Here is a 23,129-nt window from a genome sequence, read left to right on the forward strand (position 1 = left end):
GGTTTGAAATGGTATATAAGCCCCAATAAAAAACACTTAAATTATTAGTATGTAGTCATCTTAATCTAATTGGCATTGAAATAGTCTTAATTTTTATCTCACTGTCTACATTTGTGTCAAGCATTGTTAAAAAATTGTGTGTCTGTGTATATACTCGGTAATGTGCTTCTTTTCAAATAATTAATATATTAAATAATTTTGTCTTTAAGGGGTATGCTAATAAATGTCTTTCTCATTTAGTTTTCCCATTTTTGAAAATCCTTATCCCATGGATATTCATGATTCACCTGTTACCTGCACAGAATATTTTGCTGATTGTCCTCCAGATTTGATTCCTGTGCTATATTCTGTAGGTGCAAAACATAAGAAGCAAGGATATAGCAATAAGGTAAAGAATAAAAAAGGGAAAGTGTTACTGAAGCAGCACTAATTAAAACAGATTGCTAGTTTTCATGGTAATGTTTCATTGTTCTTTGCCTCTAGTATTTATGATATTTTGTTAGGGATACTGTGTCTTAACAGACTCTCTCATGTTGGACCTGTACCCATGTGCAGATTCCTGCCCTCTTTCTCCCTCTCCCTTTCTCCCCGTCCCTTGTTTCTGAAAAGCCCTTGCTTTTCTCTAAGAGACAAGAACAGAAATTCTTGTTATTCTTGTTACAAGAGAATCAGGTTGTTATTAATCAGCCTAATTTTTGAATCCACAGCACTTTAAAAAATGTCAAATGTACCCAAGACCCCAAATTTGCCTACCTTTTGTCATCTCTTATGTAGAAACAAATTATAGCTGATTGTTGACACTCAGCTACCATAAATGGGAAGCAGGGATTTCTAATTCAGGGATTGAATTTGAATCAAATGGGGAAACAAGCAGCTGTGAATCATATAAAAATGAGTCTGGCTGTTTTCTTAAATGACTGATTCAGTGTCCAGACTTAAATACATATACAATCACACAAGATGGAATTCCAGGTTTCTTAATACTGAATCAGATTCTGTGAGCTTGCAGAGCCTATAATAGTGAGGGCTAAACATTTATTTTTGCTTTAAATAAAATTTATTTCCTTAGATAAATTTTACTCTATTTTATTCACACACCAAAAGTGGGGGACACCATGGTTAAACATAATATAAAACAACCTAGTAATTAGCTATTAAGTGTTTTTCTTAAGCTTTTGTATCACCATGTAAATACAAAAGATAATAGTTTTGTGAGTATTACATTGTCATTGAATCTATAATGAAGTAGCAAAAACATGTTATTGCAATACTTTAGACAGACGGACAGATATAAAAATTAATTTATTTATTTTTAGGAGTGGCCTATCACTGGTGGAGTATGGAACCTAGGATCACAAACATATCCTGAGATTATTATTACAGGGTAAGGAAAGTGCTATTATAACATACTGGCTGTTGGAAATAGTTGTAGGTTTGTTATTTTTTGCTTAAAATTTTACTCCATCTTTCTTCACCATGTATCCTTAAGGTGAATAACACCAAATATAAAAGAAAGAAAGTAAAAAAGTAAAAAAAATACTCCAAATCAAAAGGCATGACTGAAAAGTCCAGTTGGAAATTAATGAACAAATATCTAGACAGTCCTGAGAATTCATAAGGACCTTGTTCCAATTTGCCTTTGAAATATAAGTGATATTCCAACAGAGAATTGGGTGACTTCATTATTAATACGATTGTTGTTCCCCTTAGTCTGTTGTAAGGAAAACTCAGGGTGAAACTAGAAGTAGATTCAAGAAAACACAAGTTCAAGTGAGATAAGCTCAGAATTCTTCAAACACCTAGAGCTGTGATAGCAATGGAGAAAAATGTCTGCTAGTATTATATTTCTCCTTAGGATAAAAATAATTTTACAACAGAATGCCCCTCATGGTAAGTTAGAACTATAGATAGCTTTCTGTACCAATTTTTCAGAATTTCCACTTAGTAAATTGTACCATTTTTTCAGAATTTCCACTTAGTAAATTGTTAACATCTGCTCTGATATTCTCTCCATCACTGTATGAGAATTTCAAAGGTATCAATGTCCTCATTTAAGAAAAAAAGTGGGACAAATTGTAGTTTTTGATATCCAAGAATATTGATAGGACCCATGTTTCTGTATTCTTGTCTTTCTCACCCATCCCATGTTGCTAATATCAGAGAGCAAAAAGAAATGTTTGGCCTATTTATTCTAAGGAGGGTGTTGTTCAGGTTTCTTTAAAAGAAAGAGCACTGAATCTGCTAAAAAAATACCGTATATCTTTTTTATTTTTGATGCAGTGTCATGTTTTGGCCAGGGGAGGGCTGAAGGTGTCAAACAGTCTGTACATGAATATTTTTTTATGATATACCATCCCAGACAAATGGATGTCCAATCTTTTCTCGAAAACCTCCAGCAATTGAACATCCACAATTCTGGGAGGCAAGTGTTCCATTGGTTAATTGTTCTCACTGTCAGGAAATTTCTCCTTAGTTCCAGGTTGCTTCTCTCTTTAACAAGCTTGTTCTCTGTGTCATTCCCTCAAGTATTGGAAAACAGCTATCATGCCACCCCCTAAACCTTGTCTTCATTAGGGTAGACCTACCTAGTTCCCTTAGCCATTTATCATATGTAGAGAGAGTCCATTCTGAGGAGCTTGCCCCGTTATCAGATTATTATCTAGACTGTGGCTCTTCCTCCTGATTCTCACATCCCGTTACATCTAGTTAGAAGCTAAACAGAAAAGAGTCTAGATAATCTATAAGTTCTCCTACCTTGGCATGAGGTTGGAATAGAAGACATCCAAGGTCCCTTCCAGCTCATGATTCTGTTTCTAAAGGCAAGAAAGGGGAGAAGTGCTCTGAGATTTGCAAGATTCTGTTACTGTAACATTACAATAAAGACAGTATGTATAAAGTCTTAGTTTTGGTTTTCCCTCTGGGGTTATTATATTTCTCCAATAAAATATTTTTTAAAAAAATATCTCATCTGCTTACCTTCTTTTAAATACAAACTTGCATGCCACTTCCCAAATTTTGTTCAGTGTCATAGCTTCTAACTTTTTAACCAGAATTCTGCTATTTTCCTAGGCATATTTAATAAACTTATTTAGAAGCCAACATGGGTTTGTCAAAAACAGATCATGCCAGACAAATCTTAGTGTATTCTTTGACAAAATGACTAAATTAGTGTAATAGCAAAATGCTGTAGATGTAGTATACTTGGACTTCAGTAAGGCACTTGACAAAGTAGACTACAGCCCACCTCTTGGTAAGGTAGAAAAAGTATCATCACCAGATGAATTTATAACTGGCTGACCAATTGCACTCAGCATGAAACTATATCTACATGGAGAAAGCATGCAGTGGGCCCAGTACTCTTCAAGTTCTTCATACATGAGGGGATAGAAGGGGGACTCCTCAAATTTGCAGACAAGTTGGGGGAAATAGCCAACACTTTAGAAGATAGGCTCAAGCTTACAGAAAGATCTTGACTGAGTTAAACACTGAGCTCTCTCCCCCCAAAAAATGCAATTCAGTGCTTAGAAAAGGAAGATTTTACACTTAGGCAAGAAAAACCAAATGCACAAGTATAGAATAGGAAGTACCTGGCTCAACATAAGTAAGTGTGAGAGGGATCTAGAAGTTCTAGTGGACAACCACTAGAGCCAGCAGTGTAGCAGCTGTCAAAAAAGCCAATGCGGTCCTAGGCTGTATCAATAGAAGAACAGTATCAAGATCACGTGAAGTGTTAGTACCTCTTAATAATACTTTGGTAAGACCACACTTGGAATACCTCATCCACAATACATTTGGTCACCACAATACAAAAAAGATGTTGAGGCTCTAGAAAGAGAGCAGAGAAGAGCAACAAAGATGAGTAGGGGTCTGGAGGCTAAAACATACAATGGACAATTGCAGGAACTGTAACTGTAATCAGTGGAATGGCTTTCCCCAGAAGTTATGTGTGCTCCATTACTGGAGGTATTTAAGGATAACTATTTGTCTGGAATGGAACAGAGTTTTCTGTTTGAGCAGGGGGTTGGACTGGAAGACCTCCAAAGTCCTTTCCAGCTCTGTTGTTCTGTTAAACTAATCCCACTGGAATTTTTGTATTCTTGCTAGGACTTCCTTTAGTATAGAGAAATAGATCAGCATTTTCCAGTTAACAGGCATATAGTAGATGTAACTTTCACATACAAAATAAATAGGTCACATAGGAACTCCGTAAGTAAATAATGTCCATATTTTAACATTTTTCTGGTTGCACCTTCTATACTTCACAATTTTTCAACATTCTCACAGCATTGCATGCTAGAATGATGTATTATATTTTTCTGTCATCCTGCATCTCTTATGTGCATTTTTCTTTAATTCAACCACTACTTTTACACCATCCCATCAAATATTCTTTCTCATACCATGGATTTCTACATCTACACACATCTAAAACAACCTATAGGAGATGAATTTATACTTTTTATATACATTTATACTGTTTAATATACATTTTAGCCCTTTTACTCATATTTAAACCTGCACTTTTTCTTCCCTTCATTAATTCTACTCCACAAGAAACTGTTAGAAACCTTCAGTCCAATATATTACATCTTTCTCATTTTTCTTAGTTTCATAAACCCAATCTATCACTTTTTAAAATTTGTATTCACCCTTTATTCCTCTTACAGTCTAAATTATGTTTTCCATATGTCATGGTCATTATAATATTAAATGGGCCTATAGATATTGAATTCCACTCCCTAATGATTTGATAAATTGAGGCTTTCACAGAACACATTTAGTAACATACATAATGTGTGTATTAGGTTACCAGCCTTTGTTACACTCATGCCACATGCATCTTTTCAAGAACAGGAGACTTGCCTATTTGAGCTTAAGTCTTAGGTCTGAAGAAGAGATATATATGGTAGCTTTGAAATGCTCTTTGATGTGATCCTCTTTCTGCAGTGGTTAAATCTGCTTTTGTTAATAGAGGGGAAAAATCTGCTTGTGGAGATGCTCATCTCTATGCAGGGTTGTTGTTGTGGGGAAAATAGAAAGAGGAAGGAGAATTCCATATGTTTGATACCTTGAGTTTTTAATAAAGTAACAAAGGCAGGATACAAATCTAATAATAAATAAATAAATATTAGCTTTCGGTAGGTTACAGCAAAAATCATTTACAAAGATATGCATGGAACCAATTTTTGAAAAAGCCACTTGAAGATAGAATCCATTAAAGTAGCTGTAGGTTTCTTCATCCACCCAAAACCTGGCTGCTGCTTATCATACTTCCATTTAATTTTAGCTAGTGTAAGAAATCTTTCTTCTACAGTACATTTCAGATGAGTTATGTGGCCAGTTCTAGTGTTAATCATCTTATGAGAAACTACAAAGGAGATAAATGAACAGCACCCACATTAATCAAGTCCTGATATCCTTCGTTCCTTAACAAAACTAGGACTTCCTTCATGGTTCTGACAGGCAAGGAGAGAAGAAAAACCGCTGCTTAGAAGATCAAGTGTTCCCAATGACTACAGATGGCAATTGAGATTTGTCACCTTTTATCACAGGAATTGAAACCAACATCAGTCTTGGTAGAAGTATATGATGATGATAATGTTATTCTACCTTGTTTTAATTAGCCTTTACTATATTCTTTTAAGTCATGCAGACGGATCAGTAAAATTTTGGGATGCTTCTGCCAGTAAGTTTTTAAATTTATTTCTGCATTATAAATGTATGTTACAGATTTGAAAATGAGTGAATTAATTGCAGTTATTGAATCTGTTACTCAAAATACATGAAATTGGTACAATGTAATGAATTCCCGACAAGCTGTAAAATATTATTTAAAAGGGGAAAAATTGTAGCAGAGTGTGAAAGAGTAGGAATGAATAAAAGTCAAAACTGTACGCCTGCAAAGACACTAAAAATCTAACAGTAGTTAGATTTCTAGTATGGTTTGGTCTTCATGTGATCTTTTTTCTGATTCTGCAATTGATCATTAAGAGGCTTCCACTTCTGTTTAACTGCATATTCAAATGATTAATGAGCAATTAAAATGATTGAAAGAAGACTGGAGTACAGTACATAAAATGTAGTCTGTTTTTTTCATTTAAAGCAGAGTGCTGCACAGAGTGAGTCATAAGGAATCTCTTTCCCTTTTCCTGCTGCTCAATTCATCTGCTGCCCATCAGAAACAGATTGCTGATTATATGCTACAATATAATATCTGAAAAATGTAAAGGAAGGTTCAGTATTCTTTTGACAGTACAGGATATTTAGCATTGAAGCTGTGCTTTTTTTAAAGCTTTTTTTGGTAAGCACTAAATACCAGACTTTTTACGGTGTGCCTGTGCTTTCAATCAGAGGGCTACAAATAGTGAGGATCCCAAAATAAAAATAGTGAAGATAATAGAAAATACAGATTGTAACAATACACTTTCTTTCCACTTTCCGTTTTAACATCAAAGTAATATAATAGATCATTTCAATTTTTTCTAGTCACACTGCAAATGCTGTACAAGTTAAAAACTTCAAAAATATTTGAAAAACGGAAGTTGGAAGGCAAGCCAGCAGCAGATATGATAGAAGAGGATCCTTGTGCAATCCAGTTAATGTACTGGTGTCCTGAAAGTAGAATATTTTGCATAGCTGGTGTCTCTGCATATGTTATTGTTTATAGATTCAGCAAACATGAAGTTAATACTGAAATATCGGTAAGTTTGTATGAGTATTGCTTATGCACTGATTTGCTTACATTAATATACCAAGTTTCCCTTTAATCAATTATAGTTATCAATAAACATGGCTATGTTTATCATGCAGTGGTTACAGTTGAAACCTGACTATGCAGCTAGCTATTATGGCTTTCCTATATATATTTTAAACATTCAAAAGAAGCTGTCATAAGCATACTTTTGAGGATGACTTGCATAGGAAGAACGTCAAAACAGACTTTTTTTTGGAATCAACAGGTTATTTTGATGCTACAAAATTAATATTTTCCAACTACAAACTGAATCTGTTAAAACAAAACATTTTATTGAATGCTCCCATTCTGACAGGCAGTTTTTATTCTTCTGGATCTTTCTCTCAGAAGAACTGTTTGGTCCTTGGTGCTCTCTGAGCTTGGTGGTTTTCTTGTTAATGTTTCATTACCAAACTAAGTAACATCATTAGTGCAGGTGCAAGCATGGAAGAATATGTGTGCAAGAAAAACACCCAGCTCAGAGAGCACTAAGGACCCCACAGTTCAACCCTGAGCTTCAAATATTCTCTTCTGTTGGTCTCAGAAGAACCTCTAACCATCTTTCCTCCTCATAACCCATGATTTTAAATCAAGAGAATTTGAAGTCTTGAATTTGTAGTTTATGAATTTGCTTTATCTCAATTACTTTCCTGCAGTCCTGTGGAGTTCCTCACAAACAGCTCCAGAAAAAGTTGGAGGTTTGACAGCCTATGCCTTCCTCCATAGGGAGACCTAGCAGTTCTTTCAAATCAGCCAAATTCCTAGCCTGCCATCTTGATCTCAAATGTCTAAAGGAACCAAATAAGTTTTAGAGTCTAAGCCCTTGAAAGGGAAAGGGATGCCTTGGATATCATAGCTCACACTTTTAGTGGTCTACTGAGACTTATATATTTAGAAAATTTATATAGCCATGGACCAAAGAACCCCAAACTCAAAGCCACTGGGTCTTGCCAGGGTTCAGTTTCAACCTGTTGCTTCCTATCCAGCCCCTAACAGCCTCCAGGCACTGTGAAAGGGAGGTCATGACATCGCTTAACTCACCACTTATATGTGTGTTGGGGGGAGGGAGCACAGGGAGAGGCTCAGCTAATCTCAATGTACACATGTTGTACTTTGACAATAAAGATTTTTTATTATTATTATTATTATTATTATTATTATTATTATTATTATTATTATTATTATTATTATTATTATTATGGAGAAATTTGCAAGTCTACCTTGCAGGTCTTCAGTCCACATCATCATAAGATAGATTGGGGGAAAAATTCTGGGAAAGTACTCTTTCTTAATGTCTAGGTTCCTATTGCTCATAGAAATCTCTAAGAAGCTGGAATCACCTTCATATTTAGATGAGAACAGAAAGATATATTCTCTGTTTCCAGGAATCTGGACCACAAGATTATTATGGTACAGTAGGAAGGCACATTTAGGATACCTTCTTCCTCTGATTAGTTTTTTTTAAATTGTGCTTTACAATTGACAGTCATTATAATTTTGATGGATTCCTTCATACTTAGCCTAGTTTGGGAAGTTTGCAGTTTCCAGGCATGTAGCTGACATTCTGGAATACTGTGAAAGCAGATTGGATTCACAATATTGAATCTTTTAACTATATTTCTAAATCTAATCTGAGTTTTATTTTTTTAAAGTCTTTAGAGGTGAAGCTCCAGAATGAGATAGAAGATACCATTAGTCCTGAAGCAGAAATTATGACTTCATTTACTGATGCCTCTTCCAATTTTTCATCTTTAAAAGACCTCTCGGGCAATTCCAATGCTTCATCTGAGCAAACAATGGATTGTAGTCCATTTCTCAGGTAAAGAATGTAGACTGATTTAAATTGTTTTTGTTCTTTTTCAACATTTATAACAAAATTTCTTCAACATTTATATTTTTCTGCTAAGATTGTGAAGTATCATAGATTTTGATAGCTCTGTATAAATAGTATCTCAAGAATTATTTTCTGTTTTTGTACTAAGAAATGGTTACAGAATGTTCAAATAAGTGTAGTTGCTCACCATTGTGGTAATTCTTTATTAAGAAAGACTGTAGAAATCATTCCTCTCATTTGAGACTGAGCTCAGCACAGCTGATTTAGTAGCTACCAATAACCACGTACTACAATAGATTCCTAACACATCTAGGCTGGCGCACCCCTCCATATTTGTTTTGGCTAAGTCCCTAAGCCCATTGTTTGAAGTTGCTGTTCCTCTGAGACCTAAAGTTATGTTGACATTGAATATCGGAGTAGAAGGTGTTTGAATGTTTAATGTCTCAAAAGTAAAAGAATGCTCGAGTCTGGGGATGAAAAAGGAAGGGCAAGCTGTGTTCTTCAAACCACCACTCCTTCTTCCTTCTCCTCCTAAGGAGACTTTCATGGCTTCTCACCTATGCTAGATTCTCACACACTGATGAAGCCCAGCTGGCCAAATATCCTTTGATGTCTTTATAAATACCATAAACAAGGTGGCCAAGGGAATGCTTATAAACTATTCAGTATAAAAATGAGGAGAATAGCTAATCTTTAGAAAACAGAAACAAAATTTCCAAAGAATCTGGATAGTTTAGAGAAATGAAATGAAGCTAGCAAAATTGGGATAGCTCCAGAACGGGATAAGCATAGAGAGAGTGAACTTAGGACTTTCTCGTATAGTCACAGAATTTTGTTGGGTTATATTTTAGGCCCTGTATTAATAAACATTACAATTTAGAGCAATAAATCACTATGATTCTCCCATTCCAATGTAGTGACTGAGTTTTTTTTGAGAAGAATTGAATTTCTTTATCTCTATTTAGTGCCACACAGTTAAGCAATCACGAACAGCATTAAATGATTATTCTTGTTGCAAAGTGAAGAGTGTCCTACTCTTCAGTTCAACCCCACGAAATGTGTCAGGTGACGATAAAAATTAGGGAGATGGAAGAACTTTAATCTTGCTCTTTTCCACAATAGAAGGGTAAGCTAGGATTATTCCAATAGCTCTTTAACATTTCTAATCAGGAGTTACGGTAGATTGCATTCTTGCTTTATATGAAAAAGCATCATAATTTTTTGTTACCTTTGCTTCAAGAATCAAATGAGACCTAATATGACGATATAACACTGATTTGTTTTACACAGAAGGTACCACTGGGAACAATTGGGATAAGACAAGCAGTTGAGAGGAAGAAAACTTCAATCAATACTATTTACACACATTTATACATATTTACTGTTTCTCACCCACTCTTTTCCTATTCTTTTCTCAAAGCCAGTTTTCTTATCAATGCAAGTGATTTCCAGTTGGGTAATCAGATCATTTTGATCATTTTGATAATTGTTTCTCCTCTTCTTCTTAGTGTGAAGACTCGTGCCGTAAGGATGCCTCCTGGTTATCAAGCAGAACTTGTTATTCAATTGTTGTGTGTAGATGGTGAGCTTCCTCAACAAATAACCAGCCTAGCCGTGAATTCAGCCTATGGATTGTAAGTTATCCCCTTATATCTTCATTTGGGTTTGGTCAGTTTGCCTAGCTGGGAAATGGGAAATCTGAGTCATCTTTAGAATGGAGGTCTATCTGGAACCAGTAATAGAACCTGTTCCAGGGAGAGAAAAAGATATTCTAATCAGTTTGTCTTCTTTTGGTGGTTTGGAAGAAAATGGCAGAAAAGATGGGACCAAGATACAGATCCCTATTACTCCTTATGTAAGATCCAAATGAAAACAGCCTTTTGCAAAAAATAACCCATAACAATCTGGTGATTTTTGGTACTGTCATAAACACAATGTTTGGATCCTCGTGAATGTTCTTGAGTTTTTCACGGAAGCTGTCAAACCATGGAGGAAGAAACATTAGAGTTCTAAAAACTGTTACAGCCTGTGTAGTTCAAACAAGGCATGGATTTCATTTATTTTTCCACTGGGGTCAGCCATCATAAATTACTTTTACTTTTAACATCATATATTATTTACTTTTATCATGAATCAATATAAAATTTTCATAACCTCAAAATTGTTGGCATACCTATGAACAAAAAACAACTATTTTTTTATTAAAGAGTTTTACAAAAAAAGATTTTACAATACATATCCCCAAAACCCACCCACCCCAAACCACCCCCCTTCCCCCCCACTTCCCAGAGCTAAAAACAAGTATTTTGAGGCATGTATATTCATAGAATATGATTCCTTCATCCTTCCATCGCCCTCACCATTCTGCCAGAACTGATGAAACTTCTTGGATGAGAACCAAAATGTCTTCTTATTCTTACTCAAGGATAAAACAATCCAGTTGCCTTTTGAAAAAAAAACACCTTTGAGACAAATATGACCTGGATGACTGAGAATCTCCACAGACATTCATAGACTATAGAATCATAGGGCTGAAAAGGACCTTAGAAGTCTTCTAGTCTAGAGGTCTCCAACACCTGGTCCATGGCCTGGTACCATGGCCTGGTACCAGTTCCATTGGGAACTGGGCCATGCAAGCGGCAGGTGAGCATGCAAGCGTGCAAAGCTCCATTTGCACAAATGGTGGATGCACACTTGAAAGCATCCCCTCTCCCCGCTGCTGCTGTTGGTCCACAGAGCTAGAAAAGTTGGGGACCACTGTTCTATGCTTAAGGCAGGAGACCTTATACCATCCCTATCAAATGATTGTCCAATCTATTCTTGAAAACCTCCAGTGATGGACCACCCACAACTCCAGGAGGCAAGCTGTTCCACTGGATTAACTCTTCTCACTGTCAGGAAATTTCTTCTCAGTTCTAGGTTCTAGGTTGGATCTCTCTTTAAGAAGCTTCCACTCATTACTGCTTGTCTTGTCTTCTGGTGCTTTGGAGAATAAATTCTCTGTGACAGCCCCTCAAGTTCAGGAAGACAGCTATTATGTGACCCTTATTTTAATGACCTTCATTGCATTGATTATTAGAGGATTATCTTCAAGGAAACAAACCTACCTGATATAGCTGACAAAGTGAGAAAGAGCCTGTGGCCTAGAGGTTAACACAGCTGCCTAACGTGCAAGCAGCCCAGGTTTGAATCTCAGAAGGGTGTGGCTGGCTGATGAGAGCAAAGCAGCTTGAAATAGCTATACCAGTCTCCCTTTAATTCTTTGTTAGCAATCCAAATTGTGTGTGTGTGTGTGTATAATACACTATTGGGGCTTTTTAAAGATTATATTATGTCATTGGGTTTTATAGACTAAAATTCAGTTTATCAAAACAACCCTCTTTTGCTTTTTGTTTCACAATGTCTCAGTGTACATACAGAGAAGTGTCGCTGAGTGATGTGGTCATTAAGTGAGTTGCAGTCAATTTTACTAACTTCATCATAATTACTAAGGGAATCATGGGGCAATTAAATCCAGCTTTCCCCATTGACTTCGCTTGCTGGAAGATTGCAAATGGCAATCATGTGATCCTGGGATGCTGCAACCATCAGAAATGTGATCCAGTTGCTAAGCTCCAAAATTCTGATCATGTGACTGCATACTCTGCTATGATTATAAGTGTGAGGACTGTAATTTTCAATGATAGTTAAGGGAATGGTTGTATAGCAAGGACTACCTATAGTGTTATACACAGTTAGGTCATTTGTGGGTTACCATTTACACTTCTTGCCATGGAAATGCATGACATTAATGACCAATTCTGTTTTCACCATGCCCTTTTTGGAATGAATTGTTCCTGGAGTTAAAGCAAGCCCATTCCCAATTCCTTTTTGGGGACAAGTCAACACATTTTAGTATTCCAGAACTTTTAAAGCCATCCCTTTGGTGTTTGCATTTTATTTTATAAGGATGTATATTGTACTTAATAAGCTATCACAACCATTAAGGAAATGGATCAAATATTTTTAAAAATGTGATTCAAGGATAAGAAATTGCATACAACAAGAAAGTGGTAATATTTAGTCCTTGACATTCACATATATATTGTCTTTCAGTATAATATTAATTTGGTGTCAGAGAAAAAAATACTGCTATTTATTATGATTATCCTTCTACTAATCCTCCTTTGCTTGAGAACATAACAATATTGTTGCCATGCATAGTCTATGCAAGGAAGAATTCTTCCTTGCTTGTGTTTCTGCCTGCCTCCCATTTTGTGTGCTTTGGAATTAGAATACTATATATGAGGAAGGAAAATAATACTGCACATTTAAATTTCAGAAAGGCAATTTCTGATTTAATGTTAGAGAATGTACTAATTATGCACTCATTATAATGTATTATAATATGGGAAGGTAGTACTTTCATCAATTTACTAATTATAAGAAGCCTTACAAATATTTCTTGAAAGAGAGGCTATTCAGATATCTGTTATGGATGCTATAATTTAAACTTAATGCTCCTGCTCTGATGGGGTTGTACTGGTGAATCGGGATGCTTACATTTAGGGCATAATATTGAGATGGGTGGTGGTGTGGAGTTCACATACTGTTGGATTTTTCTTTACCAAACTCCCTCTGAATTGCCACTATTAGACATCATTGTGGCATTTCCGTTTTAGGCCCAATTAATTTCCAACTTATCTTAGCTATGGTACAGAAGAGGATAAATTGGCTCTCATATAAGTGTGGGGGAAGCAGGAAGATTCATTGTTCCTGAAAAACAGACATTCTCTCTCCTTTTTTATGCCAGGAGTCACTTTGAGATTGAATCATATAAATTGGAGCATTCAATATTTTATCTTTTTCCAAATTATCCTTTTTTTCACCATCTGGTTACAATCTTTTCTGTGCCATTTTGATTGCTATAGTTTCTTAAAGTGTACAATGTTTTTCCTTATGAACTAGCAACTGTCCTTATTTCTTTCTGGTTATACAGAGAGCAGACCTGAAGGATGGCCCATAAAACCTTAAGTATGTGTACCTCCTATCAAGAGGAGATTAGTAATTGCCTGAATAACCTGCTTGGAAACACATACTTAAGCCTCCCAACTTCTGAAGAGCTGTAGTAGATGCTCCAGTGATGATATGATATAACCCAAAGGAATATGAACTTCTTCTTTGGTTTACTTTGGGAGTTTTAGGACCAAATGTGGAAGTGGAAAGTCTCTCAGAGCCAAATTGTTCTCACTCCCTTCCTTACAAGCATACTTACAAAAAAGTGACCATATATCCTAATGCCAAAATTTGGTTATATCCCTGATGAATTTTAGCAGCCTGGTCTCAGAGCAATAAAAATGATGTTCTAGGTCCTAGGAACTATATGTCACTTGTAGGCTATGAGTCACCCACCCACTCATGGTTTAAGCCAGCTCTTCTTGACAAGCAGGCTCCCTTTTCAGTGTCTGTCATGAAACCAAAGATGAGTGACCCATCATCTGATCTGGTTCTTAAAATGAGCTATCATCTTATTTAGATGCCATCTGACTCCAGATTTCTCTGGGGCTCATACTATAAGAACAATAAAAGACAACATGCATGATAAAAAAATTGATGAAGAAAAATAAAAATTAAAAACAAGGATTACCTTATATGAATGCCTCTTTGTTTGAAATCTATTCCAGTTTCAGTACTTGAAAGAGATAACTCTAAAATACTTAAACCGTATTTCTTTTCACAGAATTGCATTTGGAAACTGCAATGGTCTGGTTGTTGTAGATTTTATGCAGAAGACTAAACTGCTGAGCATAGGAAGCTTTGACCTCTATGGATCAAGTGATCCCTATCAGCGCCAACCTCGATCTCCTCGCCGAAGCAAGCAGTTTAGCGCAGGTAGCAAATACATTGAAAATTAATTTGAGTAATATTTCATTTTATGCTCTGCAATTTTGGGAATGTCTGTAGAAAATACATGTTGGCTAGTTAGGAAAATATATAAACAGCAAAGCTATATGAAAAATTCTAGCAGGTGATTAGCCAAATACTAATAAGAGTAAGTGTTAACAGTCTGACTAATAAATCCAACAAAAGGAATCCTCAAAAGGAGTCCCAGCAGGGATAACTTTATTGGATACATCATCTCAGAACTGAAGAAGTGAAGCCAACTCTGAGATTTCCCATTCAAAAGCTTGCTTAGTTAAACATTGGATTCCCTCTCCTCTCCCACCGGGTATCCACATTGCCCAATACTAATATTTCTTTTTGTTATGGGAACAGTTTACTTCTCCATCAAGCACCTGCGGCAATGACCTTGGCATGGTGCAGGCTCACCCAGTGCTACTATGTACCAAGTTGTTATATGCTACTTCTGTGAAAGGCAGGAGCTCTGCCCAATGAGTTTGCTGATAGTTTACATAGCAGCATAAATATTTCTCTATCAATGATTTTGCCTTTTCAGCCACCCCGTTAGTATTCAGATGATACCCTGAGCTAAGCCCTTGGGAAGAGCCTATTAATTTTAGGAACTCCCACCAAAACTTTGCAGTAAATTGCACCCTCTGGTCAGAGATGATTCGTCTTGGAACTCCATGCAGCCGGTATATATGTTGCATGAACAACTTTGCCAAACTTCGGGCTGATAGAATCTTTGGACATCCCACAAAGTGTGCTTGCTTTACAAATCAGTCAATTACAGCCAAATCACTGTACTCCCAGAGCTCTTGGGTAATTCCACAATAAAATCCATGGCAATTTCTTCCCATGGAGCTTTAGGGTTGGCTTCTGGCTGCAACAGCCCCAGTGGCTTTCCTGTTCTGGACTGCTACTTGTCCTGCCTTTGGGTGCTTTGGAGAATAGTTTGACTCCCTCCTCTTTATGGCAGCCCCTGAGATATTGGAACATTTATGGCAGCCCCTGAGATATTGGAACACTACTATCATGTCCCCCCTCGTCCTTCTCTTCATTAAACTAGACCACAGGTCTGCAACCCACGGCTCCGGAGCCACATGTGGCTCTTTCAGCCATCTCCTGCGGCTCCCAGTCCTCTGTCATGTGCAGTCCCCCCCAAAAAAAGTGGGACTAAAAAAGTTCAACCAATCAATTCAAACTTCTCATAAAAAAAACACCTTGCGAAGCATGAATTGATCGGTTGAAGTTCTTTGGTTTGTGGGACTTTGCACAAGTTGTTTGTGGTACTGCCCACAAACCTCTTTTCTTCCTCGGACTGCACATGGCGGCAGCAGAGGAAGAGACAGGAAGACTGCTGGAAAGGTGAGTGGGTCGGTCAGATGGGGCGTGCCGGGGAGGGGGAGTTCTCTCTCTCTCTCTCTCTCTCTCTCTCTCTCTCTCTCTCTCTCTCTCTCTCTCTCTCTCTCTCTCTCTCTCTCTCCTCTTCCTTTGGGCAAAAGACGGAGAGCAAAGCGGCTACCACGCCGGCCTGGAGCACCTCCAGCATCTCTCAGCGAGTGCACTAGGCCACCCCAACAGCAACAGCCATCGCCAGAACGATTGCTCAGCCCTTGGGGCCCGCTGCTGCCATGGGAGCCGGCCCAGGAATTTGTTTCTGCGGGGGAGGCGGAGGCTGACGGAGATGCGGCAGACCTCCAGCATCTCTCTCGCCGCCACCTCCACTGCTACTGTCGGCTTCCGCTATGGCTGAACCCAGGCAGCCTCCTCCACCGCCAGCAGTGGCATCCGGAGGTTTTCCGGTTTCATCGGAACCAAGCAGCAAGTGGAAAATTTAGCAGTAGCAGCACTACCGGGAGCGGTTTCAATCGGCCCATTCATTGCCAAGTGTCCCCCATAGAAGTCAATGGAGGCGCCGCGGCTGGCCTTTCGAGTGAATGAGCGAGAGATAAGCTTTTCCAAACAAAACGTGAGTGAATGAGAGTGGAGGGGGCAGGGTAGGTGCATATCTTGCCTTGGCTCCACTCTTCAGTCAAACCCTGTTCTGCGCATGCGTGCATGTACGTGCATGCGCACACATTTTTTGTGGCTCCCAGATTTTCCTTTTGTGAGGGAACCGGTTCCGACTGGCTCTTTCACTGTTTCAGGTTGCTGACCCCTGAACTAGACATACCCAATGCCAAAAACTGTTCCTTGTAAGTTTTAGCCTCCAGTCCCCTGATCTCCTTTATTGCTCTTCTCTGTACTCTTTCTAGAGTCTCAACATCTTTTTTACATTTTGGTGACCAAAACTGGATGCAGTATTCCAGGTGTGGCCTTACCAAGGAATTGTAAAGTGTAATGGCTTGACATGGTCCCCTCCTACCTCCTCTGAATAAAATATTCCATCACTTTTTTAAAGCTTTCTTTTCACCATAGAACTAGGAGTCTTTATCACTTCTAGTAGACTAAGCAACTAGGGCAGGCTTAGTTTATGAACTATTAATAGTTACATTTTATGTTATAGTAATCTGGAATATATTTGAACACCATTAGCTACTTTCCATTATGGAGGATTTACTTCTGGAAAACCATTGGAACATCTCTGAAATGGAAGATGAGGAGAATGTTCCAGAAATCCTTGAAACATTCCATCTTTGCAAATAAATGTGCAAATAGATGTGTGGCAAAAACTGCCTTAATAATACCTTTGAAGTGCAGGGAAGATTGTAGAGGAGTCAATGTTCTTATGGGGTCCCTACAGTGTCAGACTTTAACACCATCTTGAACTGGGGTGTTCTGACCCGACTTCCTGAACACAAGAGACGCACCAATAAACGTCCAACATTCCTTTTATTCAGGAACACCAGCACTTTTACATAGTCAACTGTTACAGTCTTTAGTTACCTCTAAACAACGGAGCTCGTTCCCTTTTCCTCTGCAAGGGTCTTCCAAAATCCAGAGTTAATCTCAGTCTCTCACGCTTGCAGCAAGAGTCCTTCAGGCAAGCTGGCTCTTTTCCAACATAAGACACATGCACACGCTCAGCAGGTGCTCCGACTCCCAGTGGGACAGGATCTGAGGAAAACTCCGGCAAGTTTCCAAACAAGAGTTAGGAGTTCCAAATAGAAGTGGCTGACCGGCAGGGAGACGAATAGCTGTCTGCCACACCTATTCATCTCTGCCCCTGCCTTTTAGCCACAGCTGAGAGTGGGGCTCTGTTAGCAGCGGTGACTCTTCTGCCTTGAAGACTGCCCCATAGCTTCTCACCTTTTCTCTCCTCAGCCTACACCTCACCTGCACATCAATCACTGGCCCTATGTGATCCTCCTCTCCTGAATCACTTGCCTCAAGGCATGGAGGTTTCAGCCTTTCCATCTAGGGGCTGGCAGACGGCCCAGGCTCCACCTCTGTCCCTGACTCCATTCCTTCATCCCCATCAGAGCTTTCAGCTGGCCCTGACACTGGGCCCGACACCAACTCCTGTGCTTCATCCTCTGAGTTGGCTGTGGAGCCCTCCGGCAGCCGACAGGCCACAACATGGGGCCAGAAAACATCCAGCAACCATTGAAAGTGCTTCAGCTGGAGGACAATGTGAGATCTTCAACAGGCATCATTTATCATTTGCCATCATGCTGCCATATCCTAGTCTAGCTGCAATGTCTGGTCTATGCAAGAGACAAGTGTATTGTAGTAATTTATCCTTGAAGTTACTGGCGCATGAGTCATTGAAATAGATCTCTCTCCTCCAGATAAGGATGGACATGACCAAAGCTGAAGCTGATAAAAAGTAATTCTTCCTACCAATGTTATATGATTGTCCTGAGAAACTCCATCCAGAACAGGCATATCTCCTTGTTCAGCCACTGAAATTAGTAATAGTTACATCTTGTCTGAATTGAGGTTCAGCTTATTCTCCCACATCCAGTTCTTTAAGGTTTGGAGAATAGCATAGATCGTGGACACAGCAAATCCTGAGCTTGCACAAAAAGAGACCTCTACCTAAATGGTTTCAACCTATTGGTAATATTGTCAGATCTGCCTGGCTCGGCTTGGGGGTTTCATAGGCATCCTGCCCTAAAAAGAAGGGGGAGAAAGGATGAAAGGGCAATAAAGGATGAAAGGGCAATAAAGTTTTGTGTGTATGTGATAGGAAACTGGGAGAGGGGAATGACAGGTGATAAGGACCAGAGCAGCCAGATCCTGTTTGTAGCAGCATCCCATGGCCAGGCACCCTGAGAAATATGTGGATTACCCCCCAAACACCCGAGTTCTCAAAACATCTTGGTGAGCTCTGGTTGGCTGGAAACGGACTGGTCACCAGGGGCAGGGGGAGGGATGTACTGGCAGCAAACCTACACCTTATTTTTGTATCCAGTGAGCACAGTAATTTCAGAGCTGACTTGACTTTACTGCAACCAACACTCTTAATAAAAGAACCCTTTGTTTTAACCAAATGGAGTCGAAGGCTTTTCTTTTCTTAGGGATCAGATTGGGGCAGGTCTGACAAATTTCCTCCAAACCTATGCATTGTTCTTCTCAGTAGCCTTGTATGGAAGACAAGACCTTGGGAGACTGTCTAGCTTTGTTTCTAAGTAATCAAGCAGAAGTTTATCACTAGCATCAATAGCAAACAGTTTCCAAGCCCACTGTTTTCCTAATGATAGATCGGCATAATTCTGTGAATGGGTATGTTCTCAGTAAGGAAAAGATGCTTCCATCCCCGCTTTGCTCTTTACTCAGTTAAGATTCAATGGTGCACAGTAAGTCATTCCTAAGATTGTATCCTGGTTCCTTGTTTCTTGAAATCCTGGCCATGTACAGGTATCTGTTAAATTTGGTACCAGGCTGCTAAATATTATTAGTATTGTTTCCACCTTTTCTATAGAAGACTAAGTCCTTGCATTATTTTCCATATAAAAGGTTCCTTATTGAGTATGTATGTCACAAAAATCTATTACCACAATAGTCCAACCACTGCTGTTTCAGAGACAAGAAGCGTTTATGAGTTCTGCATGCCGGTTTCTATTATTTATTTCAAAAAATAAGATTTTATTCTATAGTCCAAGTCCATTGAATTGTATCCAGAGACTGAATTCCAGGTAGCAAAATGGCATTCTTTGCTAGAATAGAATTGTATAATTCCATACCTATATTTAAATCTGTTCTTGTGGGTTGTAGAGAACCCAGAGCAGAATGTGAATGTGTATATTCAGACTTGTAAGATTCTGTTATAGATGTTTTAATAAAAGTAGCTTTAGGTCTGCATAGTGTCTGCTTTTTATTTTTATTTTTTATTTTTATGCTTCCTTTCCTTCTTCTTTTATCTTCCTGTGAATTGGATGGTGGGAAACTGAATGAGAAGTTTTTGCAAACACTTTCATGCCTTGGGATCTGTCTATCTGATCATTGCCTTGATACTGGATCTTCCCTCTGTCCATCAAGGCCTTCTTATTTATTCATTACAGAATGGAATGGAAAAGGACAAAGGTCTTTTGTGGGATAGTATGCTTATATAATGTTGATTGCAATAATTATTAATATATTCTAATTTAATATTTTAACAGGTGTCACAGAGATACCAGATGGTCCATTTCCAATGGAGCTGGAGCGGTGCAGGTCCCCCACAGCTTCAGGTAATTATTATTTGGGGGCTAATCGTCTTTACATCTAGCATCTCAGAATTTAAATTTGATCTTGCTACCTTAGAAACATGAAAGCAAGCCAGAACATGCTGAGTTACAAATAGTTCCTTACAAATAGTTTTCATTTCATGTCTAACCTACTGGGAATTTGATTACATTAGTTCCTGAGACAGATGGTGATGTGAAAGAGCACATATGAAGATGTTTAATAAGAGAAAGGCATGTGAAGCCAGTCACCCACATATCTTCAGATAAGGGCAAAAGAGATGTAAAGCAGAGGGCATAGCTTTGTAGGAAGTCAATTTCTGATCTCTATTTTTTGAAAGTTTTCTTAGACACCCAAGATGTCTAAACAGGGCAGTCTATTCTTTATGCCCAGACATTTGTATTAGCTTTATATTAAAATTAATCTTACTTTTATCTTCCTGGAGCCATTTATAAAGAAAGATAGAAAGGAATACTTACTGGGAATTGCAAGAATACAAAAAATTACATTTTTCTTTGCCTGAATGTTATTCCTATAATTCTGCTTTAAAGTGTAATTTATCTCTCTCTTTTAAACAAACAGTTGATGTAAGGGATCATGCTAGAGCAGAGACCATGAAATGGAGGACAGAGTTTTAATTCTTTCTGCCTTCCACAGGGCTGACTATAACTAGGCCTTATTTATGCCTATGTTTGCAATAACAGGAAATATGTTGCATTGAGCAGTCTAGCTTCAAATGCCACTCTACCCAGTTTAAAATGAGAAGTGTACCCAGTTGGGCAGTTGTGGGATTCAGCCAGTTCGCACCAGTTCAGCAAAACCGGTAGCTAATTTTTTGTTGCCCAGGCCCAGAATGGACTTCCAGAAGTGGCATCCACAGAGAGAACAGATTGTTCACATATTTGAATCCCACCACTGCAGTTGAGCCAATCTACAATTTTTCTCTAGGTGCATTATTAAAATAAGCAGTTAGAACCAATATGATTTGATATTTTGGGTAAGAATGAATGGAAATTAGAATTGAAGGGTTTGTGCCTTTAAGATTTTGGATATATTTTGTGGTTTCAGTGGATAAATGCAAACAGATGTGTTTGCATAATTAAACTTTTTTTTTCTCTCTCCACGTTCCAACCGTGGTTTTCTAGTCTAATCCTACATTTTGAGGACAAGTTAGGGAAATTTAAAAAAATCATTCTCTTCCCTTCTACTTCTATAAGCAGCTCCAGCAACAAAACATTGCACTGGATTATTATACCTTAGTACTCAATTGTTAATTGGTTCTGGGAGGTGCGATGAGTACCAAAAATGATGAGCACCAAACAAATTTTTCCCCACAAGGAATAATGTAGTAAGTCACAAGACAGCTGGCACTGACAAGTTCTAGCTTGTGCATCGAGTACCAAACAATCAATGATCAAGAAAAAATTTTCACATGAAAATGCATTGAGTACCAACTTTTAAAGCAGTTGAGTACCAAATTATCAGTGTAATTGTATATTTCTTTATTGTTTTTCTTCTTTATTTTCTTTGTCTGGAGTTTGTATCTGAATGGTTTGAGTGGTGTTGGGCTGTTCAGCTTTATAACCAAAATAATGATAATAGGATGCTCAAAAAAAAGTTCTGAAGTTTTTAATTCACTTTTCTTAAGTGCCTCAGAAAACGTTCAAGTTACAGTGCATTGGACATATAATTCAGGAGTTGGAACATTAATTACATGCTTTGGCCTTTATCCTATTATTGTGTTTTGGGCTGCCATCAATAGAACTGTTAAAATGATTTTGTACCAACTGTAGCTTCTGAATATTTTTCAAGGGAAGCCCCAGGTAGCGTGTGTTGCAGTAATCCAACTGAGAGATGACCAGGGCGTGAGTGACGACATTCAGGGTCTATATAATTTACAATATCTTCTATATAAAAATTACAAAAAAATTGCATCAATCTTCAATTTTGAACAAAAGTTTGATATTCATTGAAGGTATAGGCTATTACAATATTTTCCAGGTAATAATAAACAGAAATATTAATGTAAATTTTGTTACTGGCAAAAGATCAAATAAAGTTGTTCTCTTTCTTAACTGAAAATTTATATTATATAATATGTTTTGTAAAATCCTATAATATAACACCTGCCTTTTCCAGTTTTGGTAAAATATAGAAAACAAATAACGGTAAATAGACAAATGTTCATTTTCTCAAATGACAATACAGTATTTAAAAAATGTGCATGAAGCATAAGCAGAGAAGAAATTGTCAAATAACTGCAGCCTTTATAGCAACCTCTTTTTGATCTTAATGAAAACTCTAATGTAATCTCATTTCAGATTCTTTAAATGGACACTGTACAAATCCAACTTCCCTAACTTGCAGTTCTGGAAAACGACTGTCCAGTGCAGATGTTTCCAAAATCAATCGTCGTGCTCCTGGAAAGCCTCCATTTAGGAAAGCACAGTCTGCTGCTTGCATGGAGATCTCTTTGCCCATCACAGTGGAAGGTTAGTTTCCACTTACTGTATATTTCTGTTTTCACCTTTCAAAAATTTTTAATTACAATCTGTACGTGAATTAACACTGTCTTTAGAGTTCTAAAGCAATAATCATCTATGGAATTAAAAATTAAAAATCTGTGAGAAGTCCTGTCTTAGTGAATGAGCTACAGCTGCTCTAACAAACAGAATCACAGATTGCCTTCAGAGAGGATGAGATGGTTACCAAAAATACATTTCTTTTAATTGGATAATAGCAAGACCATAATTTGTCTTGGTAAATGGCAACTTCACATGTTAATCTGTCTTACTTTTCTGCAACAGAAAACAGAGAGAACTCATTCAGTCCTTCTCGAAGTTCTAGCATCTGCAGTATTGACAAAGAATCTAAGGAAGCAATCACAGCTTTATATTTCATGGAGTCATTTTCACAGAAAAATGACACATCTTTGTCTCCTTGCCTCTGGGTTGGAACAGGCCTGGGTGTAGTCTTGACTCTTTCCCTTCACCTTCCCACTGTCGATGAATTAAGGCCAACGGAGCCAGTAACAATTTCGCTCAGTGGTAAGAATTTCAGATTGCTATA

The 23,129-nt window shown here is 37.9% G+C and overlaps 1 protein-coding gene across 1 annotated transcript in view; it reads left to right on the plus strand.

The window, feature by feature from the left end:
- Positions 1-23,129, plus strand: part of STXBP5L (syntaxin binding protein 5L) — a gene marked incomplete at its 5' end in the record, with an annotated part of 91,475 nt that overhangs the window by 56,244 nt on the left and 12,102 nt on the right. The window contains 10 exons of the mRNA XM_083356224.1: positions 241-388; positions 1,317-1,384; positions 5,646-5,686; positions 6,487-6,701; positions 8,386-8,552; positions 10,076-10,201; positions 14,287-14,438; positions 19,997-20,065; positions 22,382-22,552; positions 22,868-23,107. Coding sequence (XP_083212350.1) covers positions 241-388; positions 1,317-1,384; positions 5,646-5,686; positions 6,487-6,701; positions 8,386-8,552; positions 10,076-10,201; positions 14,287-14,438; positions 19,997-20,065; positions 22,382-22,552; positions 22,868-23,107 — 1,397 coding nt within the window. The remainder of the gene's footprint in view (positions 1-240; positions 389-1,316; positions 1,385-5,645; positions 5,687-6,486; positions 6,702-8,385; positions 8,553-10,075; positions 10,202-14,286; positions 14,439-19,996; positions 20,066-22,381; positions 22,553-22,867; positions 23,108-23,129) is intronic.

This window comes from Vipera ursinii (assembly GCF_947247035.1).
Source record: "Vipera ursinii genome assembly, chromosome: 2".
In the NCBI taxonomy this organism is placed as follows: Eukaryota; Metazoa; Chordata; class Lepidosauria; order Squamata; family Viperidae; genus Vipera; species Vipera ursinii.